The sequence below is a fragment of the Neomonachus schauinslandi genome, chromosome X (genome assembly GCF_002201575.2).
Source record: "Neomonachus schauinslandi chromosome X, ASM220157v2, whole genome shotgun sequence".
Lineage (NCBI taxonomy): Eukaryota > Metazoa > Chordata > Mammalia > Carnivora > Phocidae > Neomonachus > Neomonachus schauinslandi.
Window position 1 is genome coordinate 41,565,022 of NC_058419.1, and position 20,772 is coordinate 41,585,793.

Genomic DNA, 20,772 nt, shown 5'->3' on the forward strand with positions numbered 1-20,772 from the left:
CTGGGATCATGACCTGAGCCGAAGGCAGATGCTTAACAACTGAGCCACCCAGGCACCCCTGAAACTATCAAATTCTTAAAAGAAAACATAAGGGAAAAGCTTAATAGCATTGGATTTGCAACAATTTCTTGGATATGACACCAAAAGCACAGTAACCAAAGGGAAAAAAGGTAAATTGGAGTTCATCAAAATTAAAAACTTCTGTAGTACATATGATACCAGTAATAAAATGAAAAGATTACTCATGGACTGGTAGAAAAAATTTGCTAATCACATAGCTGTTAAATGAGTTGGATCCAGAATGTATAAGGGATTTTTACAACTCAACAACAGACAAATAACCTCATTAAAATGGCAAAAGATATGAATATATATCACTCAAAAATATATATGATTAGTCATTAAGGAAATGCAAGTCAAAACTATAATGAAATACTACTTCACACACACACTAGGATGACTATTATTTAAAAAAAAAACATAAGTATTTTCCATGATGTGGAGAAATTGAAACCCTCATACATTGTTGGTGGGAATGTAAAATGGTGCAGCTGCTTTAGAAAACAGTTTGACAAATCCTAAAATGTTAAGCATAGAGTCACCACATGCCCCCAGAAATTCTACTCTTAAGTACATACCCAAGAGCAATAAAAACATATACACACAAAGATGTGTGCACGAATGTTCAGCATTATTCATAATAGCCCAAAGTAGAAACAACCCAAATGTCTATCAACTGATAAATGGATAAATAAAATAGAGTATATTCATACCATGGGATATTATTCAACAAGAAAAGAAATGAAGTACATGCTATAAAATATATTAACCTGAAAAACATTTTGCTAATTGAAAAGATCCAATCATAAAAGGCCACATATTGTATAATTCCATTTAAATGTATTGTCCAGAATAGGCAGGTGTATAAAGACAGCGTATTAATGGTTCCCTAGGGTTGTGAAAGTTTGGAGGGTTAACGGTGAATGACTACTAATGGGTGTGAGGTTTCTTTTGAGGGTGATAAAATGTTCTGTAATTTGTTTATGGTGATGTTTGCACAATATGTAAATATATTAAGAGCCAATGAATTGTGCACTTTAAAGTGGTAAACTTCATGGTGTGCAAAGCAGTATGTTATATGAGTCTGGGAGCTCAGAAGAGTGGTTTAGACTAGAGATAATTATTTGGGTTTTGTCAGTGGATAGATAGAGGACATAAAAATGTATGAGACTAGGGTGCTATCACCTATGGACAAATTGTAAATAAAGAGATATAAGATACTAGAACTGAGCCCCGAGATATCACAACATTTAGAGATTAGAGAATGAGAAGAAACCAGTAGAGGAGACCAGAAGAAATGAGACCAGTTAGCATAATTGTATATTTTTCTACAGTCACAGTCAACTGCACTAGTGATGTAGGAGACAAATCAGAAGAGAGTGGTATCCCAGAAGCCAAGAGAAGAAACTCTTTCAAGGAGGATAGAGTGATCAATTTTGTCAAACATTACTGATATGTTAAATAAAAAAGGACTGGGAAGAATTGGCATTGTATTTAACATTGTAGAGGTCATTGATGACACTGAGAAGGGCTCTTTAGCTCTTGGCATGGAGTACTGGGGATGAAAATCTGATTGGAATTAATACAAAACTGATCTGAGTAAGAGGAACTGAATAAAATCAATTTGATATGTGGGTGGGTAAGAAGGTGGTTGTTTTTATTTTCTCAGTGAAGTGTGAATAGAGGTCATTAGGTGAAAATGAGAATGAGGGAGGAGATTTTGGAGGATTAAGGATAGAAGAAAAGTATGAATTTTTAATCTTCTTAGATGTAAGTGGACTAAGGGAATGTATCATGTTACTGGGTGGCATTGTCAGCCCACTGGTGGCTTTCAGTCATGAATTAAAAATGAGAGCAGTTAGCATGCTTGTGTATTTTCTATAGCCACAGTCAGCTGCACTGATGTGGGTATGGAAGGGATGAAGAGTTCAATTCAAAGATATTTGTGATTTTGCCAAGCTAAAGAAAAGCTATAGAATTAAGGGTCCATGCAAAGGATTGATTAAGGTTGATACACCATGAAATCTTAGCTGAGTAAGAGAGTGAGAACTTCTTTGGGGGAGGGTGAAGGGGAGTAAAAAGATGTTAAAATCAATGGATTGTGGGTCCATATGAGGTCAAAGAATTTCTGGAGTCCAGTGATAGTAGGAGTCAGCTGGAAAAATTAGTGATATCAGAGTGAGACAATTGAAAATAAAGTTATAAGTATAGTTATTGGTAATTATATGGTCCAGGGTATATTACTGTGGAAGTAGGTGGCTGAGATAATGTGGTCAAGATTATTTGGCTAGGAAGTCATGGATGAGAGGAGGAAGGACATTGACAGAATCAGTTAAGTAGATATTAACTTTATCAAGGATTAGTGGTGTTGGAATAAATGACAGCCAGTGATAACGTTTTTAACGCTTTTAAAGAATGAGGAGGAATGATGTGGGGGTCTATACATGACTGCAAAAATGAAGGGGTAATGCATAATATCATCTGATAGCAAGAGTTTTAAAGGTGGGGGCCATCAAGGAGAAAGGAGGGACAATGATCTAGAAGGGACAATGGTTTGGAAGCTGCAACAGGACATAAAGGAAAGTATCAGGGTATGAGGAAGAGGATTGTAGAGATGATTAGAAATTTCTGGATTTCCTTATCATAGCAGTAATAGTGTTGCCTTTTCCAAAATTTTCATTTTTTGATTGCATTAAGTTGAATTCTTTTTCATATGTCGATGACAGGATAAACTAATTGTGTTCTTAATTTGTTCTGAGTTTCTCTCCCCAAGTTTATGGAGGGTTTTTCCTTGGGCAGGTACAGAGTTTATATAGTGGAGCTTAAAGGAAAAATTTTCTCAAAATCTCTTGCTGGATTTTTTTAAAGCCTAATCTCTTTGACACAATTATGTTAGGTCATTCTCATGAAAGAAAGGGAAAGAGGTAATTACATTTTATAAGGGATGAGGTAGAACAAAAACACAAGAGTTTAGGGAGAGAGAAAGAGATTCATCAGGAGTAGGAAGGATATAAGGAATTCAGGTTACTAAAACAGCAGGGACTCATGCCCACTCAGCACCCAGAGCAGTAGTGTGACCACAGTAGATATGACCCAAGTTATCTGGACTCCCTGCTTTGCCTAAGATTTCCATGGCCAGACATAACACAGAAGTATCAGAGTCACTACAAGGGACTAAATGAGCAATATCAATATTGACTAGTGTAAACCAATGGGAGTATCCCTCAATTTTATGATTCCCCTAGACATTTGTATGACCTTAATGGATGAATGAGGAAAGTCCAAATAATGATTAAGAATAAATTTCCTCTTAGATTGATGGGATGAGTTGGAGTTCAAATAACCATTTTTTTGTTTTCTCGTTTGTTTGTTTTGGTTTTTGCACATTCAAGTTTGTGGAGTAAAATTCACAAATATGTTTTATATTTTCGGATATAAGTTTTTCTTAATTAAGTTTTTTAAAAAAGATATTATTTATTTACTTGAGATAGAGTGAAAGCAAGAGAGATCACAGAAGGAGAGGGGAGAAGCAGACTTACTGCTGAGCAGAGAGCCCAATGTGGGGTTTGATCCCAGGACCCTTAGATCATGACCTGAGCTGAAGGCAGATGCTAAACCGACTGAGCCACCCAGGCACCCCAATTAAGTTTTTAATTTTAAATCCAGTATAGTTAACATACAGTGTTATATTAGTTTCCAGCATACAATGCAGTAATTCAACAATTCTCTACATTACTGGGTGCTCATCATAATTGTACTCTTTAATCCCCATCACCTATTTCACCCATCCCCACCCACCCACCTTCCTTTTGGTAACCATTACTTTGTTCTCTATAGTTAAGAGTCTATTTCTTGGTTTCTCTCTATTTTTTTTTCCTTTGCTCATTTGTTTTGTTTCTTAAATCCCACATATGAGTGAAATCAAATGGTATTTGCCTTTCTCTGACTGACTTATTTCGCTTAACATTATACTCTCTAGCTCCATCCATGTTGTTGCAAATGGCAAGGTTTCATTCTTTTTTGTGGCTGAATAATATTCCAGTGTGTGTGTGTGTGTGTGTGTGTGTGTGTATCTCACATCTTCTTTAACCTTGGTTCCACATCTTGCCTATTATAAATAATGCTGCTATAAACATAGGAGTGTATTTATCCCTTTGAATTAGTGTTTTTGTATTTTGGGATAAATACAAAGTAGTGCAATTACTGGATTGTTGGGTAGTTCTATCTTTAATGTTTTGAGGACCTTCCATACCATTTTCCACAGTGGCTGCACCAGTTTGAATTCCCACCAAAAGTGCAAGATGGTTCCTTTTTCTCTCTATCCACACTAACACTTGTTCCTTCTGCTTTTGATTTTAGTTATTCTGACAGGTGTGAGGTGGTATATCTCATTGTAGTTTTGATTTGCATTCCCTTGATGATGAGTAATGTTGAACATCTTTTCATGTGTCTGTTGGCCATCTGAATGTCTTTGGAGAAATATCTGTTCATGTCTTCTGCCCATTTTTTTTTTCAAATGAAGCACTTATTTTCTCAGTCTGTCATATAGTATTAATTTTAGTAGAGAGAGGATTTTCATCACTAATATAACTTGAAGTCTGGAATTGTGATGTCTCCAGCTTTGCTTTCTTTTTCAAGTTTGCTTTGACTACTTGGGGTCTTTTGTGGTTCCATACAAATTTTAGGATTTTCTAGCTCTGTGAGTAGTCTAATTTGCTTTGAAATTTATTGTATTCATTTCTGACTCTCTTGACTTGTAAGACTCAACTTCATGGTGTTGCATGTTTTCCTTTAGACTTTTGGAAAGATGGTCCCATTTGGCATGCATTTTAATGGCTATCTGTCCACCTGCAAGTCAGATACACTCAATCTGCTCAAAACGTACCTTCAGGGAATGCCTGGAATCTGATATATATCTTCGAGAACGTAACTTAAAATTTTGAGATCAAAAAGTATGTTGATAATTTTTGATGACCCTTAAATATGTCTCAAGATGGTATAACATAGAGTCAATCTTGTGAAAAAGAACTACATTCAAAACAAATGTTTGTGCAAAACAGCCAGTTGAATGGCTTATGTGCTATTTTTATGTTATTAAACAATCTTTGTCATTACTCATGACCTTTGGGTAATTACTAAAGAGGCATAGTGGCCTCTCATGTGTTGCTTTTGAAGTAATGCTGGGGGTGGGTATGGGTGTAATAAAGGGGATTAAGAGTACACCTACTGTGATGAGTACTGAGTAATGTACAGAATTGCTGAATCACTGCACTGTATACCTGAAACTAATATAACACTGTACCTGAATTATACTTAAATAAAAAATAAAACTCCAAAAAATAAAATTTAACAAAACTTGAGAAGACAATTTTAATTTTAATTTTATTTTGACCTATTCTTTGTTTAATTTCAGGTTTGTAGGGTAAAATCATTTGAAATTACCCAAAATAGGTCATTACTCTTTGATCACCAGACACAGATGGTACTTTGATGAAACAAATGGGTATGTGAATTTTAATTTTAAACTGTTGTAAATAAAATAGCAAAGGACACAGTCAAGGCAAAAAAAAAGTACATTTCTCATTTTCAACTCATGTTTTATGTCTTTGCTGAATGATAAGCACCAAATAAGGCACTTTGACATATAGGGTGGCAAAGCTATTAGAGAAAGTTAATCCCCAACCTGATTTTGTATTCATCTACAAAGTAGGGTGTGGACTAGCTTCTAAAAATATAAATCCATATAGCATAAATTTTACTCCCTCAGGAACTATATTTTTATCAGTTGAAATGGTTGTGAACAACATAAAACATGATATATGACAATGTTTTCTGAAACATATTTGGCCTTTAATTCATTAGCTACCTTCTACACAATTTTTGGAATTAAAGAGTAGCTATACTCAATGGCTTTATTATCTTCAGGAACCTGAGTATTCTTAAGTGACGACCAAAGGCCCTGTAAATAAACAGGTGCTATTATAATGGAAATCATAACGTTGGAAAAGGTTCAGTTAATAGATTTGCAGTATTGGAGTCTGTAAACCCACTGTTCCATTTGAGAATGATAAAGTTACTAATAGCAACTTCTACTCATGACCTACTCTGTCCCTATGCTTTGGTAAAGCGTTCCTAGGATAATGCCCTCTTTCAGCCTTGGGTCATCACCCTGCCCATTCTAACTCCAATCTGTGATGCTATTTTTATTCCTTGGCTCACTGCCCCTTAAAATAGTTGAAGCCTGTGGGCTCTATATATTAAGCTAAATGAGTCAATTTGATCATAGAAGCACTCTGAATTTAGACTCTAAAAGCCTGGATGAGCTTGTCATGTCCAGGTAACCCAACTCATGGATGCCTTACCACACTTGACAAATTCAGACCAAATTTAGCTGGCCCTAATGGGAAAGCTTGATAAACTTCTCTCCAGAATGTTCTGAAACAATAGAATACTCATGGGGTCATGCCTCTAATGATTCTGTGACCTGCTGAGAGAAGTGTCATTCCTCTTCTCTTCCCAAATGAAGGACTCCGCTTCCTTGACAACCTGCCATAATTATTCCAACTTCCATTTTCAACCATCAGCCAGCACTAACCCTTTTCTTGAATGCTAAGAAACTATAAAACTTTTACTCCTCTCTTCAGATAAGCTCTCTCCTCTTACTTCTTCACTGGACTTCAGGACACTGGGCTGGGATGGGAAGGGAGTCAGATTAAAATTTCCTTGAGTTTTACCCATGCTGTGTGATGCTGTGTGTCTGTGTGAAGTCCCACATATTTTGAGGAAAATTAATCAGTTTCTAATTCTACCATTGTACCTAGAAAAATTTTAGTCATACCAATATAACCCTCCTTAGCCAGAATTCTTAATGGAACAACAAGCAAAACGCCTAATACTTTCCAATCAGTGCCTTATTACATACTTTAAATAAATGAATATTCCCTGAATGAATCCTAATTCTGAGGCATTTTGACAAACACATTTCAAATACTGATATCATTCAAGAATTTTTAAAATGTTTATTTTTAGAGGTTGAACAATGGTTCATTGCAGATTTTCTGATGAAACAATTAACAGTCTCAAAGATTATTTCAATAATTTTTAAAGTTAAAGCACAGATTGAATACAAATCGATTTAAATAGGCACATTTTTAAAAAGAATTGAAGAGCTTTTAAAGATCCCATTGAATGCATGTGGCATTATTCCTAGTTTTATGAAAACTGTTTCAATTAAATGAGTTCTGGCAGAAAACACCTAGTGATTATTTTCTCTAGAAACTGGTAGCACTGAAAATATTAAAAGTTATGCATTCTAATGGTTTGTATCTATGTATGCATACATGTGTGTATATGCACATGTGTGATTTCTGCTTTGCCTATTTTACTATCTAAATGATTATCCTTTCCTACTATTTCCTCTGACGCTCTTAGCTTACTTCAACAGATCTAATCACTCAGAGCTTTTCTTGTCAACCCTTTTCATACATCATTTTCTAGTTTTCAAATATTTCCAACAGTGCCTTTTATTTTGGACAAGGGCTTTAGTGAAAAAACTAAAGTACGCTAAAATAAAACTGTATTCTGTCCCAGTGCTACACAGAATGTGCTAGAACTTTCATGCTTTCAAGCACAATGCTTAGGGCAGTTTCTGGTCAGGAGTCCCCCTTCATTGCTTCTGTAAAGAGCTGGGGCTTCCAGGTGCTGATCTACAAAGTGAGGTATAGATATAATTTCTTCTATTATTGTGCACTGACTATGAAATTTAAGTGTCCCTTCACTTTGTTTCAGCTGGCAAAGGATATAAAAATTCCAGATGGAATAACATCAAAATTGGAAATATTCATTACCCATGAACCACTTAAAATATTTTCAATCCTTTCTTTTGGGCTACCCAAGATTTCAACCTCCCTTCATGATATGTGCCCAGCTCTCTTTCTTCATGAATACCTCATCCTTTAAAGCTCAGTTACACATCTGCAATTTTTCTTGTTTACTTTGGGACATCTCTGTAGATTCAGTTCACTATGGTCTGTTTACTAGAATAACAGCCACAAAGCACAATGGGAGTTGACTTCCTAACATAGTTTACTGTCTTACTGCCTTAAAAATATGATTTTAAGATAAAACTTATTTTTGAATCTTAACTTTGAGTAAATATTATGAAGGAAAAAAATGAATTCTTAAAAGACTTGATTCTACACACTACTTAAATGAGAAAATTTTCTGAAATTCAAACATAGCAAGCTCCATTTGCTCAGCAATGAGGTACTTGCACAAAGTTCCCCATGGCTTTTTGGTGTACAAATTTATAATAATGAAGACTACTTCTAAGGAAATAATTTGACATAAATGTTTGTTTTCTCTTTAAACTACTGCATTTAAAAAGTCATTCGAGTTGTAAACACTCAAGGATAAGCCAGTTTTAGGATCACATTATTGTGTCACAGTAACAGAAATGTGAATCACATTTATTTCTTTAATTCATGGATTCAGGTTCTCCTAAATTCTCATTTTGAGCTACTACACTCTTGATATAAGTTGTTAGGAAAATCCAAATCTTCATTCTTGGCACCAAGGTGTCAAGAAATAATGTGCTATCATGAAATCACATATAGTCAGCTGCTTTTGTATTTTGGTTAACCAGGTAGTTTGAAAATTATTATCCCACTAGCACTGTCTTCATACTTCCGAAGCAGAACTAGAGGGATTATACTGAGGTATACTTTGTGGTAGTTCTGTTGCTTCTCTATTGCCCCAGAACTAACCATGGTATTGAGGATGGATATGCAGAAATTATGCTTTTCACCAGGTAGCAGTTACCATAGGTGACCAAACACCACCTATCTATGGCGTCTATAACATATTGGGTGATGGACTAGCATGATTTTCACTACTCTAAATTTGATGAAAGTTGTACTTTTTTTCAAAATATTTCTTCCTTCCTTCCTTTCCTTTTCTTTTCTTTCTTTTTTTTTCCTAAACATTAAGTTCCAACTTGTCACTTTTAGGTTAATTTCTGATTTTACAGAAATAGAAATAGTAAAAACATAAGTATTAGCAGCCAAAGTTTTTGTTGTTATATTTTGTTCTTTTTGTTTATAACTGGGGAAAACTTTTATATAATTTAATCTGGTATTGGGAAAATATTCAGTGTTGTCTGATGGTCCCACTGTTGGCCAGATAAGAATTTTGATAAATCAACCAATCTGTCTTTGGGGGTTAGAATTTGACGCCTACTTTAAAGTATTTAAAAAAAACTCATTCTACAGTACATGTATACAGGAGTTCAGTCCTGTATTCAGGCTTGCAAGTGTATTATTTGGTGTTTTTTTTTTTTTTTTTTTTTTTTTTTTTTTAACAGCTATTGCACATCTTCAGGGCTTCTGGGGGAAAAGCAAGCATCTAAGACTTTCTTCCTCCTTATCAGGAGGAAACCAGCTTAACATGGTATGAAAAAAACACAACTGGTTGTTGACTGGGGGCTTAAATGTCAAGGAACAATAACGGGTGACCTTTTCCCCTTTATCCCTGTAGTTTTCTCCAGGCATGCAGGTTGTTCAGCCTTAGTCTGGTTTATAGCATAGTCCTTAATATTTTCATTTAATAATCTAAACTTTGGTTCTTTATATGACTTTGCAAATGTGCATATAGTTTGTTGTTATTTTTATTTTTTTTTCTGAAAAACCTCACTCAGGGCCAATTATTTTGAAAGTTATTTGGAAACTAACTCATTACAGGTTTCTTTACTCCATGTAATAAAATCTGAATATAGATACTGTCCAAACTGTCCAAAGAGTAATATTTGAATTCACAGTAACAAAAGTTACAAAATTTGTGCAAAAGATATTGTACACCATTGGAGTACATAGAGCTTGCTATAGTTAATTTTATATATAAAGCTGCATTTCTCATTAGAACTATTTTGTGCTACATTAAAAGTATCTGATTTAATTTTTCCCTAACAATAAAACTGAATGCTCATTTAATCTCAGAAATTTTAAGATACAAATTGCATATTTATGATGTTTGTAAGTGTAATAAATCATTGGAACCGTTTAAACACCATAATTGCTTTGGAGCTCTTCAAGTTTTCCAAGGGTCATGAAGTAAACCCGGCTGTGGCGATTACGCAGGGTAGAGGTAAAGAATAGCTTTAAAAAGAGAGAAAGAGACACCATCAGTAAATATTTAATATATTGTAACCTGATATTTGACAGATACAATTATAATTTCAATTATTCCACATCAACCAATTAAAATATTAAGCCATACTATTTACTGAACAGGATTTACAGAAAGAACAAGACTTTAAATTGGTATGGAGTCTAAATTATATATTAAAAAACAATCTTTTACCATATTCTATATAATTGTACTTCATATGGTTTAAATAAAATTAAGTTTTGTTGTGGAACTCATCTGCTGATATTCTTGATTGGTTTTGTTTAAGGATTCCCTTTGCTTTAAAAAAATCTACTTTTAGGGCGCCTGGTTGGCTCAGTCGTTGGGCGTCTGCCTTTGGCTCGGGTCATGATCCCAGTGTCCTGGGATCGAGTCCCACATCGGGCTCCCTGATCGGCGGGAAGCCTGCTTCTCCCTCTCCCTCTCCCCCGACTTGTGTTCCCTCTCTCGCTGTGTCTCTCCCTCTGTCAAATAAATAAATAAAATCTTAAAAAAAAAATCTACTTTTACTCAAGTTGGCTTTACTTTTTTTTATTATGTTATGTTAATCACCATACATTACAGCATTAGTTTTTGATGTAGTGTTCCATGATTCGCTGTTTGTGTATAACACCCAGTGCTCCATTCAATAGGTGCCCTCCTTAATACCCATTACTGGGCTAACCCATTCCCCCACCACCCTCCCCTCTAAAACCTTCAGTTTGTTTCTCAGAGTCCATAGTCTCTCATGGTTCATCTCTCCCTCTGATTCCCCCCCTTCATTTCTCCCTTCCTACTATCTTCTTTTTTTTAACATATAATGTATTATTTGTTTCAGAGGTACAGGTCTGTGATTCAACAGTCTTACACAATTCACAGAGCTTTACTTTTAATATAAGGAAATGATTAAATTAATCGATGTTGTTCACCATTGTTGCTGGTGTTTAAGTGGCCACTGAAATTTTTTACTTGTTGGGGGATTTTCTATTTCAGTGGAATGGACTGACATCAATAGATTGGTATTATGAGTTAAACTAACCAGCTTAGAGAGGAACATGTCTTATGACTATGTTCTGTGCCTTAAAGAAAATTAAAACAGAACATGAACATAAATAGCAAACAGAGGCCTCCTTGTTAGGACTAAGACTTTCCACATCCACAATGAATATACTAAGAAGGGTTTGGACATTGATGATGATGATGATGATGATGATGATGATGATGATAACACTAGCTGCCCTTGACTTAACACATTTTATGTGCCAGGCACTCTGTGAGATGCTTACTATATACACATTATCATTAATTTTCAAAATTGTTACCAGAAGAGTTATTAATATTTTCATTTTTGAGATGAAGGAGCTAAGACTCAAGAAGATTAATCAAACTTCCAGGTTCTTACACCTCATTAGGTGGCAGAGCCGGGACTCCATGCTAAGTCTATCTGACGTTGAACACTGGTTCTTCCCATGATATCCCTTCATATTGCAAACCAGTACTTTTCCTTCATGCACAATGCTTTACCCTGGTTTTTCTGATATTAATTTGAATCCTCTGCAATCTCTTCAAAATGTGGATGTTTTCTAGTTTTACTAGGATTATTTTTTCATGCTATTATTTCTCATAGTATGTAGAGACTGTAATGATTTTATACAATGCATATATTCCATTTAAACTATCTGAATTGGTTGTTAAATTGATCACATTACACAAATAATTGACAAATCTCAATATTAATTTTCTTTCCTGTAAAATGGGTTATTACTACTGCAAAATTAAAAATTGTTTTTATCAATAGTTTTCCAATTTGGGAATTATATCATAAATATATTTATGGCCAGAAAGAAAAGGATTTTCTTAATTTTCCTTGCCTGCTTTATTTTTGCTATAATGGGGAGACATAAACAATACCTTGTCACCTCGGGTACACAGAAATCTCAGCTTCTTAATTGACCTGCGCTTCAGTTCACTTTCCAGAACCCTTGATTGCAAAGAGCGGACTTCGATGGCCTTTTGGCCCCATCCTGTGGTTCGCTGTGTACATTCAAAAGCTACAACAAAAATGTAAAAATCAGAAAAATACAGTTTTTTCTATTACTAATAGCAAATTATAACCACAGTCAACATTTGATTATGAAGAGGCTCATTATTACAGTTCAGGTAAACACATTCTGTTTTTCTTCCTTCTATAGTCATTTGGTCATTATGCTGCTCATCAGTGGTATTAAAGCAGGCTATCTACTGTTACAATTGTGATCAATGTTGAATAACTAGATCTTAATTAGTTTTTGTATTCCCATTCTCTAATACCACAGAAAAAGCTAAGCATTAATTCTATCTTATTTGTAGAAAGTAAAATCTACTGACAGCCATTTTTTGTTTTCCAGTTTAGTTGAGGTAAAGCATTTCATAAGGGTTAGTATTTGCGCTCAAATGACATACATAAAAACCTGAAAACTTCAAAATTAAAACTGTTAAGAATGACTTGCTCAGATAATGACTTTAGCAACTCTAATGCGAGTCAAAGAATGACCACATTATAAACAGAACTAAACCTAATTTGATGCTGTTTAGGCTGAGTCTGACTGAGGGAATTTTATTAAGATTTTAACTTTTGGGAGAAAAGATGGCGGAGGAGTGGGGACCCTATTTCAACTAGTCCCTGGAATTGAGCTGGATATCTACCAGACCACTCTGAGCACCCACGAAATCAGCATGAGATGTAAGAAGATCTGGATCTCTACAAACAGAATATCACAGGCGGTTGGTGAGGTACGAAGCGGGGAGCCGCGATTCCGCGGGCAGATATTGGAGGATAAACGGCAGCGGGAGGGAGCCTGGCTGTGGGGATCCTACACCGCCAGTGAGCGACAGCCTCGCGCACTGGGGATGGGGCACAGACTCGCAGACCTGTAGCTTCAGGAAAGGACTTTAGGGCAGCCTGGGGGACGGAAACCCAGAGCTGCGGGGGTCGCGCCTGCGAACTGGGAGCGGCAGGCAGTTTTTTTTTTTTTTTAAAGATTTTATTTATTTATTTGAGAGAGAGAATGAGATAGAGCATGAGAGGGGGGAGGGTCAGAGGGAGAAGCAGACTCCCTGCCGAGCAGGGAGCCCGATGCGGGGCTTGATCCCGGGACTCCAGGATCACGACCTGAGCCGAAGGCAGTCGCTTAACCAACTGAGCCACCCAGGCGCCCGCGGCTGGCAGTTTTAGAAGCACAAAGGGCAGAGACGTGCCCGAGCTGGAGGCAGGACTGGGAGCACTGCTGAGGGGCGCACAACCCAGGCCGCTGCAGTTTATAGTAGCACAGACAGAAACGGAGACGGTGTGGCCTGGAGAGCTCACTGAAGAACAGACTGCGAACTCTCTGCTCTGAGGCAGAGGGCTGGAAACGGTCTCTTCTGCTCTGACTCTCTCTGACTCTCGGAAGAGACGCGGAAAGCCACCAGAGAACAAAAGCCCAAAAAACTGGTTCCCACTGAGCCCATGCCCCACCACAGGGGGGCAGGGCAACTCTGCCCAAACAGGGTTGCCTGAGTAACAGCACAGCAGGCCCATCCCACAGAAGACAGGCTGAGAAAAAAAGAGGCCAGTAACCCTAAGGTCCCTAGAAAACAGGTGCATCTAGCTTGGGTTCTGGTCAATAATTTGGACTCTATACATTCCCTCAAACACCCATCAACAGAATGACTAGGAGGAGGAACACCCCAAATAGGAAAGACTCAAAGATTATGACTTATGCCGTAGATTAACAAATGGATGCAGATATAACCAAGATGTCGGAGATGGAATTCAGACTAACAATTGTGAAGACAATAGCTAGAATGGAGAAAACGATTAATGGCAACATAGAGTCTCTAAGGGCAGGAATGAAAGCTGAAGTGGCAGAACTTAAAAATGCTATCAATGAGATCCAATCTAATCTAGATAATCTAACAGCTAGGGTAAGCGAGGCAGAAGAACAAATTAGTGACCTAGAAGATGAATTAATACATAAAAAGGGAAGAGGAGGCCAGGGAAAAACAACTCAGAATCCATGAAAATAGAATCAGAGAAATAAGTGACACCATGAAGCGTTCCAATGTCAGAATTATTGGAATCCCGGAGGGAGTGGAGAAAGAGGGAGGACTAGAAGATGTATTTGAGCAAATTGGAGCTGAGAACTACCCTAATCTGGGGAATGAAACAAACATTCTTGTTCTAGGGGCAGAGAGGACCCCTCCCAAGATCAAGGAAAACAGGCCAACACCCCTACATGTAATAGTAAAACTCGCAAATCTTAGAACCAAGGAAACCATCTTAAGGGCAGTTAGGGGGAAGAGATTCCTTATGTACAGAGGGAGGATCTTCAGAATAACATCAGACCTATCCACAGAGACCTGGCAAGCCAGAAAGGCCTGGCAAGACATATTCAGGGTACTAATAGAGAAGGACATGCAGCCAAGAATACTTTATCTGGCAAGGCTTTCATTTAGAATGGATGGAGAGATGTAGAGGTTCCAAGACTGGCAGAAATTGAAAGAATATGTGACAACTAAGCCGGCCCTGCAAGAAATATTAAGGGGGGTTCTATAAAAGGAGAAAGACCCCAAGAGTGATCTACAACAGAAATTTACAGGGACAATCTATAAAAACAACGTCTTCACAGGCAACATGATGACAATTAACTCATATCTTTCAATAATCACTCTCAATGTGAATGGCCTAAATGCTCCCATAAAACGGCACAGGGTTGCAGACTGGATAAAAAGACAGGACCCATCCATATGCTGTTTACAAGAGATTCATTTTGAACCTAAAGATACATCCAAACTGAAAGTGAAGGGATGGAGATCCATCTTCCATGCCAGTGGACTTCAAAAGAAAGCTGGGCTAGCAATTCTTATATCAGACAAATTAGATTTTAAACTAAAGATTGTAGTTAGAGACACAGAAGGACACTATATCATTCTTAAAGGGTCCATCCAACATGAAGATCTAACAGTTGTAAATATCTACGCCCCCAACATGGGAGCAGCCATCTACATAAGCCAACTGTTAACCAAAATAAAGAGTCATATTGATAATAATACATCAATTGTAGGAGACCTCAGTACTCCACTCTCAGCAATAGACAGATCATCTAAGCAGAAAATCAACAAAGAAACAAGAGCTTTCAATGACACACTGGACCAGATGGACCTCATAGATATATACAGAACATTCCATCCTAAAACAACAGAATACTCATTCTTCTCGAGTGCACATGGAACTTTCTCCAGAATAGACCACATACTGGGTCACAAATCAGGTCTCAACCGATACCAAAAGACTGAAATTATTCCCTGCATATTCTCAGACCACAATGTTTTAAAACTGGAACTCAATCACAAGAAAAAATTTGGCAGAAATTCAAACACTTGGAAGCTAATGACCACTCCGCTCAAGAATGTTTGGGTCAACCAGGAAATCAAAGAAGAACTTAAACAATTCATGGAAACCAATGAGAACAAAAACACACCGGTCCAAAGCCTATGGGATACTGCAAAGGTGGTCCTAAGTGGGAAATACATAGCCATCCAAGCCTCACTAAAAAAAGAGAAAAATCCCGAATTCACCAACTAACTCTACACTTTAAGGAACTAGAGAAAAAGCAACAAACAATGCCTAAGCCACACATTAGAAGAGAAATAATTCAGATTAGAACAGAGATCAATGAATTAGAAACCAGAAACACAGTAGATCAGATCAACGAAACTACAAGTTGGTTCTTTGAAAGAATTAATAAGATCGATAAACCACTTGCCAGACTTATCCAAAAGAAAAGAGAAAGGACCCAAATTACTAAAATTATGAATGCAAGGGGAGAGATCACGACTAACACCTAGGAAATAGAAACAATTATTAGAAATTATTATCAATAACTATAAGCCAATAAACTGAGCAATCTGGATGAAATGGATGCCTTCCTGGAAACCTATAAGCTGCCAAGACTGAAACAGGAAGAAATTGACAACCTGAATAGGCCAATAACCAGTAATGAGATTGAAGCAGTGATCAAAAACCTCCCAAAAAACAGGAGTCCAGGGCCTCATGGATTCCCTGGGGAATTCTACCAAACATTCAAAGAAGAAATAATACCTATTCCACTGAAGCTGTTTCAAAAAATAGAAACAGAGGGAAAGCTTCCAGACTCATTCTATGAGGCCAGCATTACCTTAATCCCCAAACCAGGCAAAGACCCCATCAAAAAGGAGAATTTCAGACCGATATCCCTGATGAATATGGATTCCAAAGTCCTCAACAAAATCCTAGCTAATAGGATCCAACAATACATTAAAAGGATCATCCACCACGACCAAGTGGGATTTATCCCCGGGATGCAAGGGTGGTTCAACATTCTCAAATCAATCAATGTGATAGAACACATTAATAAGAGGAGAAGAACCATAGGGTCTTCTCAATTGATGCAGAAAAAGCATTTGACAAAATACAGCATCCTTTCCTGATTAAAACTCTTCAGAGTATAGGGATAGAGGGAACATTCCTCAAGTTCATAAAATACATCTATGAAAAAACGAACAGCAAATATCATCCTCAATGGGGAAAAGCTGAGAGCCTTTCCCTTAAGATCAGGAACACGTCCAGGATGCCCACTCTCACCACTATTGTTCAACATAGTACTAGAAGTCTTAGCAACAGCAGACAACAAAAATAAATAAAAGGTATTCAAATTGGCAAAGAAGAAGTCAAACTCTCTCTTTTCACAGACGACATGATACTTTATGTGGAAAACCCAAAAGACTCCACCCCCAAATTACTAGAACTCATCCAGCAATTCAGTCATGTGGCAGGATACAAAATCAATGCACAGAAATCAGTTGCTTTCTTATACACTAACAATGCATTTGTAGAAAGAGATATTAGAGAAACGATTCCATTTACAATAGCACCAAAAACCATAAGATACCTTGGAATAAACCTAACCAAAGAGGTAAAGGATCTATACTCTAGGAACTACAGAACACTCATGAAAGAAATTGAGGAAGACACAAAAAGATGGAAAAATATTCCATGCTCATGGATCAGAAGAATAAACATTGTTAAAATGTCTATGCTGCCCAGAGCAATCTATACCTTCAATGCCATCCCGGTCAAAATTCCAATGACATTTTTCAAAGTGCTGGAACAAACAATCCTAAAATTTATATGGAATCAGAAAAGACCCCAAATCGCCAAGGAAATGTTGAAAAAGAAAAATAAAGCTGGGGGCATCACGTTGCCTGATTTGAAGCTATATTACAAAGCAGTGATCACCAAGACAGCATGGTACTGGCACAAAAACAGACATATAGACCAATGGAACAGAACAGAGAGCCCAGATATGGACCCTCAACTCCATGGTCAAATAATCTTCAACAAAGCAGGAAAAAATATGCAATGGAAAAAAGACAGTCTCTTCAACAAATGGTGCTGGGAAAATTGGACAGCCACATGCAGAAGAATGAAACTTGCCATTCTCTAACACCATACACAAAGATAATCTCAAAATGGATGAAAGACCTCAATGTGAGACAGGAATCCATCAAAATCCTAGAGGAGAACATAGGCAGTAACCTCTTTGACATCGGCCACAGCAACTTCTTTCAAGATACATCTCCAAAAGCTAGTGAAATAAACGCAAAAATGAACTTTTGGGACTTCATCAAGATCAAAAGCTTCTGCACAGCAAAGGAAACAGTCAACGAAACAAAGAGGCAACCCACAGAATGGGAGAAGATATTTGCAAATGACACTACAGATAAAGGGCTGGTATCCACGATCTATAAAGAACTTCTCAAACTCAACACTCAAAAAACAAATAATCAAATCAAAAAATGGGCAGAAGACATGAAAAGACACTTCTCTGAAGAAGACATACAAATGGCTAACAGACACGTGAAAAAATGTTCATCATCATTAGCCATCAGGGAAATTCAAATCAAAACCACATTGAGATACCACCTTACACCAGTTAGAATGGCAAAAATGGACAAGGCAAGAAACAAGAAACGTTGGAGAGGTTGTGGAGAAAGGGGAACCCTCTTACACTGTTGGTGGGAATGCAAGTTGGTACAGCCACTTTGGAAAACAGTGTGGATGTTCCTCAAAAAATTAAGAATAGAGCTACCCTATGGCCCAGCAATTGCACTCCTGGGTATTTACCCCAAAGACACAGATGTAGTGAAAAGAAGGGCCATATGCACCCCAATGTTCATAGCAGCAATGTCTGCAATAGCCAAACTGTGGAAAGAGCCCAGATGCCCTTCAAGAGATGAATGGATAAAGATGTGGTCCATATGTGCAATGGAATATTACTCAGCCACCAGAAAGGATGAATACCCAACTTTTACATCAACATGGATGGGACTGGAGGAGATTATGCTAAGTGAAATAAGTCAAGCAGAGAAAGTCAATTACCATATGGTTTCACTTATTTGTGGAACATTAGGAATAGCATGGAGGACACTAGGAGAAGGAAGGGAAAAATGAAGGGGGAGGAAATCGGAGGGAGAGATGAACCATGAGAGACTATGGACTTTGAGAAACAAACAGGATTGTAGAGGGGAGGGTGGTGCGGGGATTGGTTAGCCCGGTAATGAGTATTAAGGAGGGCACGTACTGCATGGATCACTGGGTATTATACGAAAATAATGGATCGTGGATCATCACATCAAAAACTAATGATGTATTGTATGGTGACTAACATAACATAGTAAAATTTAAAAAAATAGAAAAAAAGATTTTAACTTTTGGACCCTGTGTCACCTATGTGGTGACAATAAAGATTATGACAATTGGATGTTGACAGATAGTGACTACACTTATCGTGGTGGGCATTGAGTAATATAGAATTATAAAATCACCATGCTGTATACCTGAAACTAATATAACATTGCATGTCAACTATACTTCAATTAAAAAAAAAATATGACAGGGGTGCCTGGGTGGCTCAGTCGTTAGGCGTCTGCCTTCGGCTCAGGTCATGATCCCAGGGTCCTGGGATCGAGCCCCACATCAGGCTCTCTGTTCAGCGGGAAGCCTGCTTCTCCCTCTCCCACTCTGCCTGCTTGTGTTCCCTCTCTCACTGTCTCTCTCTGTCAAATAAATAAATAAAATCTTTAAAAAAAAATATGAGAATTGCCTTAAAGCAGAAAACCTAATTATGTAAATAGCCATATACTCAGCTGGTGGTGTAAGGTATTTTCTGACACAGGGAGCAGTATTATTATTATTTTTTTAAAGATTTTATTTATTTATTTGACAGAGAGAGACACAGTGAGAGAGGGAACACAAGCAGGGGGAGTGGGAGAGAGAGAAGCAGGCTTCCCGCCGAGCAGGGAGCCCGATGTGGGGCTTGATCCCAGGACCCTGGGATCATGACCTGAACCGAAGGCAGACGCTTAACGACTGAGCCACCCAGGCGCCCCGGGGGGCAGTATTATTGTTAAATGTTTAACTTTTAAGTTGATTTTTTATGTACTTCATAGGAAAGTAAATTTCCATAAATAAATTCAATCCTGTACTTAAAATAATATCAAGATTTTGAGTCAAGCTGAAATAGTCTAGAAAACACCAAAATAAAGCATCTTCATTCCCGTTATAAACATGACTAAAATCAGAATTCAGTTCACTAGACTTTACATTTTCTTGTATTATAAACACAATAAACTGAGTTGTTATAATAGTAATATAGTTTAAAATTTTTTTATCATTCTAAAAAGTTCTAGAATGCCTTTGTTTAAACCAAAATTTACCTGTCCTATATATGTATACACTAAATATGCATAAAAGGACTCGTGAAAAAAATTATTAAAACTTGGATAAAAGTGACTTTTCATAGGCATAGTGTGAGGCATTTTGAATTCCTCAACTAAAACTTAACTAAGCATTTATGATCTCTTGTTTCCTTTTCATTATAATTCAAAATATTTATGTGTATGAAATTGATCACAAAATTGTAATTAAATTACAATTGCATTTTTTATAACTACATTTTCAATTGTATTTTTATTCAGAAAAATGGCGCTCCTGGAAGAAGACTTTATAAATCCAGTTTCAAACAGGAATTAAAATCACTCCATATACAAAGAAAGTGAGGGGAATCCATGACCTGAGTGATGGAAATAAGTAATAGACTTAGTCTATTCGGATTTGAATTTTTGTCACCAATGTGAATACTTCATTAAAATTGGTATTTTGTCAACAACCACACAGAGCAAAAAATTCTAAATTTAATACTTGCTGAGTCCAAGTACACCATTCATATGGCGTTACATAATTTCTACCTTAATTCTGAAAAACATTAATTTGCCATTTAACCTAGCAACTGAGCTAGCTTGCCTATGAAATGGGATCCAATGATTTGGAATGGGAATGCTTAGTGATACCTAATGTCATTGCTAAGCTTCTATATATTTGTTTGAATATACAAAGCAATGATCTTATTATTGAAAACATCTATTATATCTCAAGAAATGTACATTTTAGATTGAGGAAATCTGGATCTAGGTTAGTTTTAAATAGCAAAG

General features: G+C 36.9%; 1 protein-coding gene across 1 annotated transcript in view; it reads right to left on the bottom strand.

Annotated features, from left to right (window-relative positions):
- Nucleotides 1–10,115: 10,115 nt before the first annotated feature.
- The window catches only part of NRK (Nik related kinase), a 168,402-nt gene continuing 157,745 nt past the window's right edge, over nt 10,116–20,772 (bottom strand). Inside the window, exons 28-29 of the mRNA XM_044911823.1 lie at nt 12,133–12,272; nt 10,116–10,211 (exon numbers count right to left, since the gene is read on the bottom strand). Of these exons, the coding sequence (XP_044767758.1) occupies nt 10,116–10,211; nt 12,133–12,272 (236 nt within the window). The remainder of the gene's footprint in view (nt 10,212–12,132; nt 12,273–20,772) is intronic.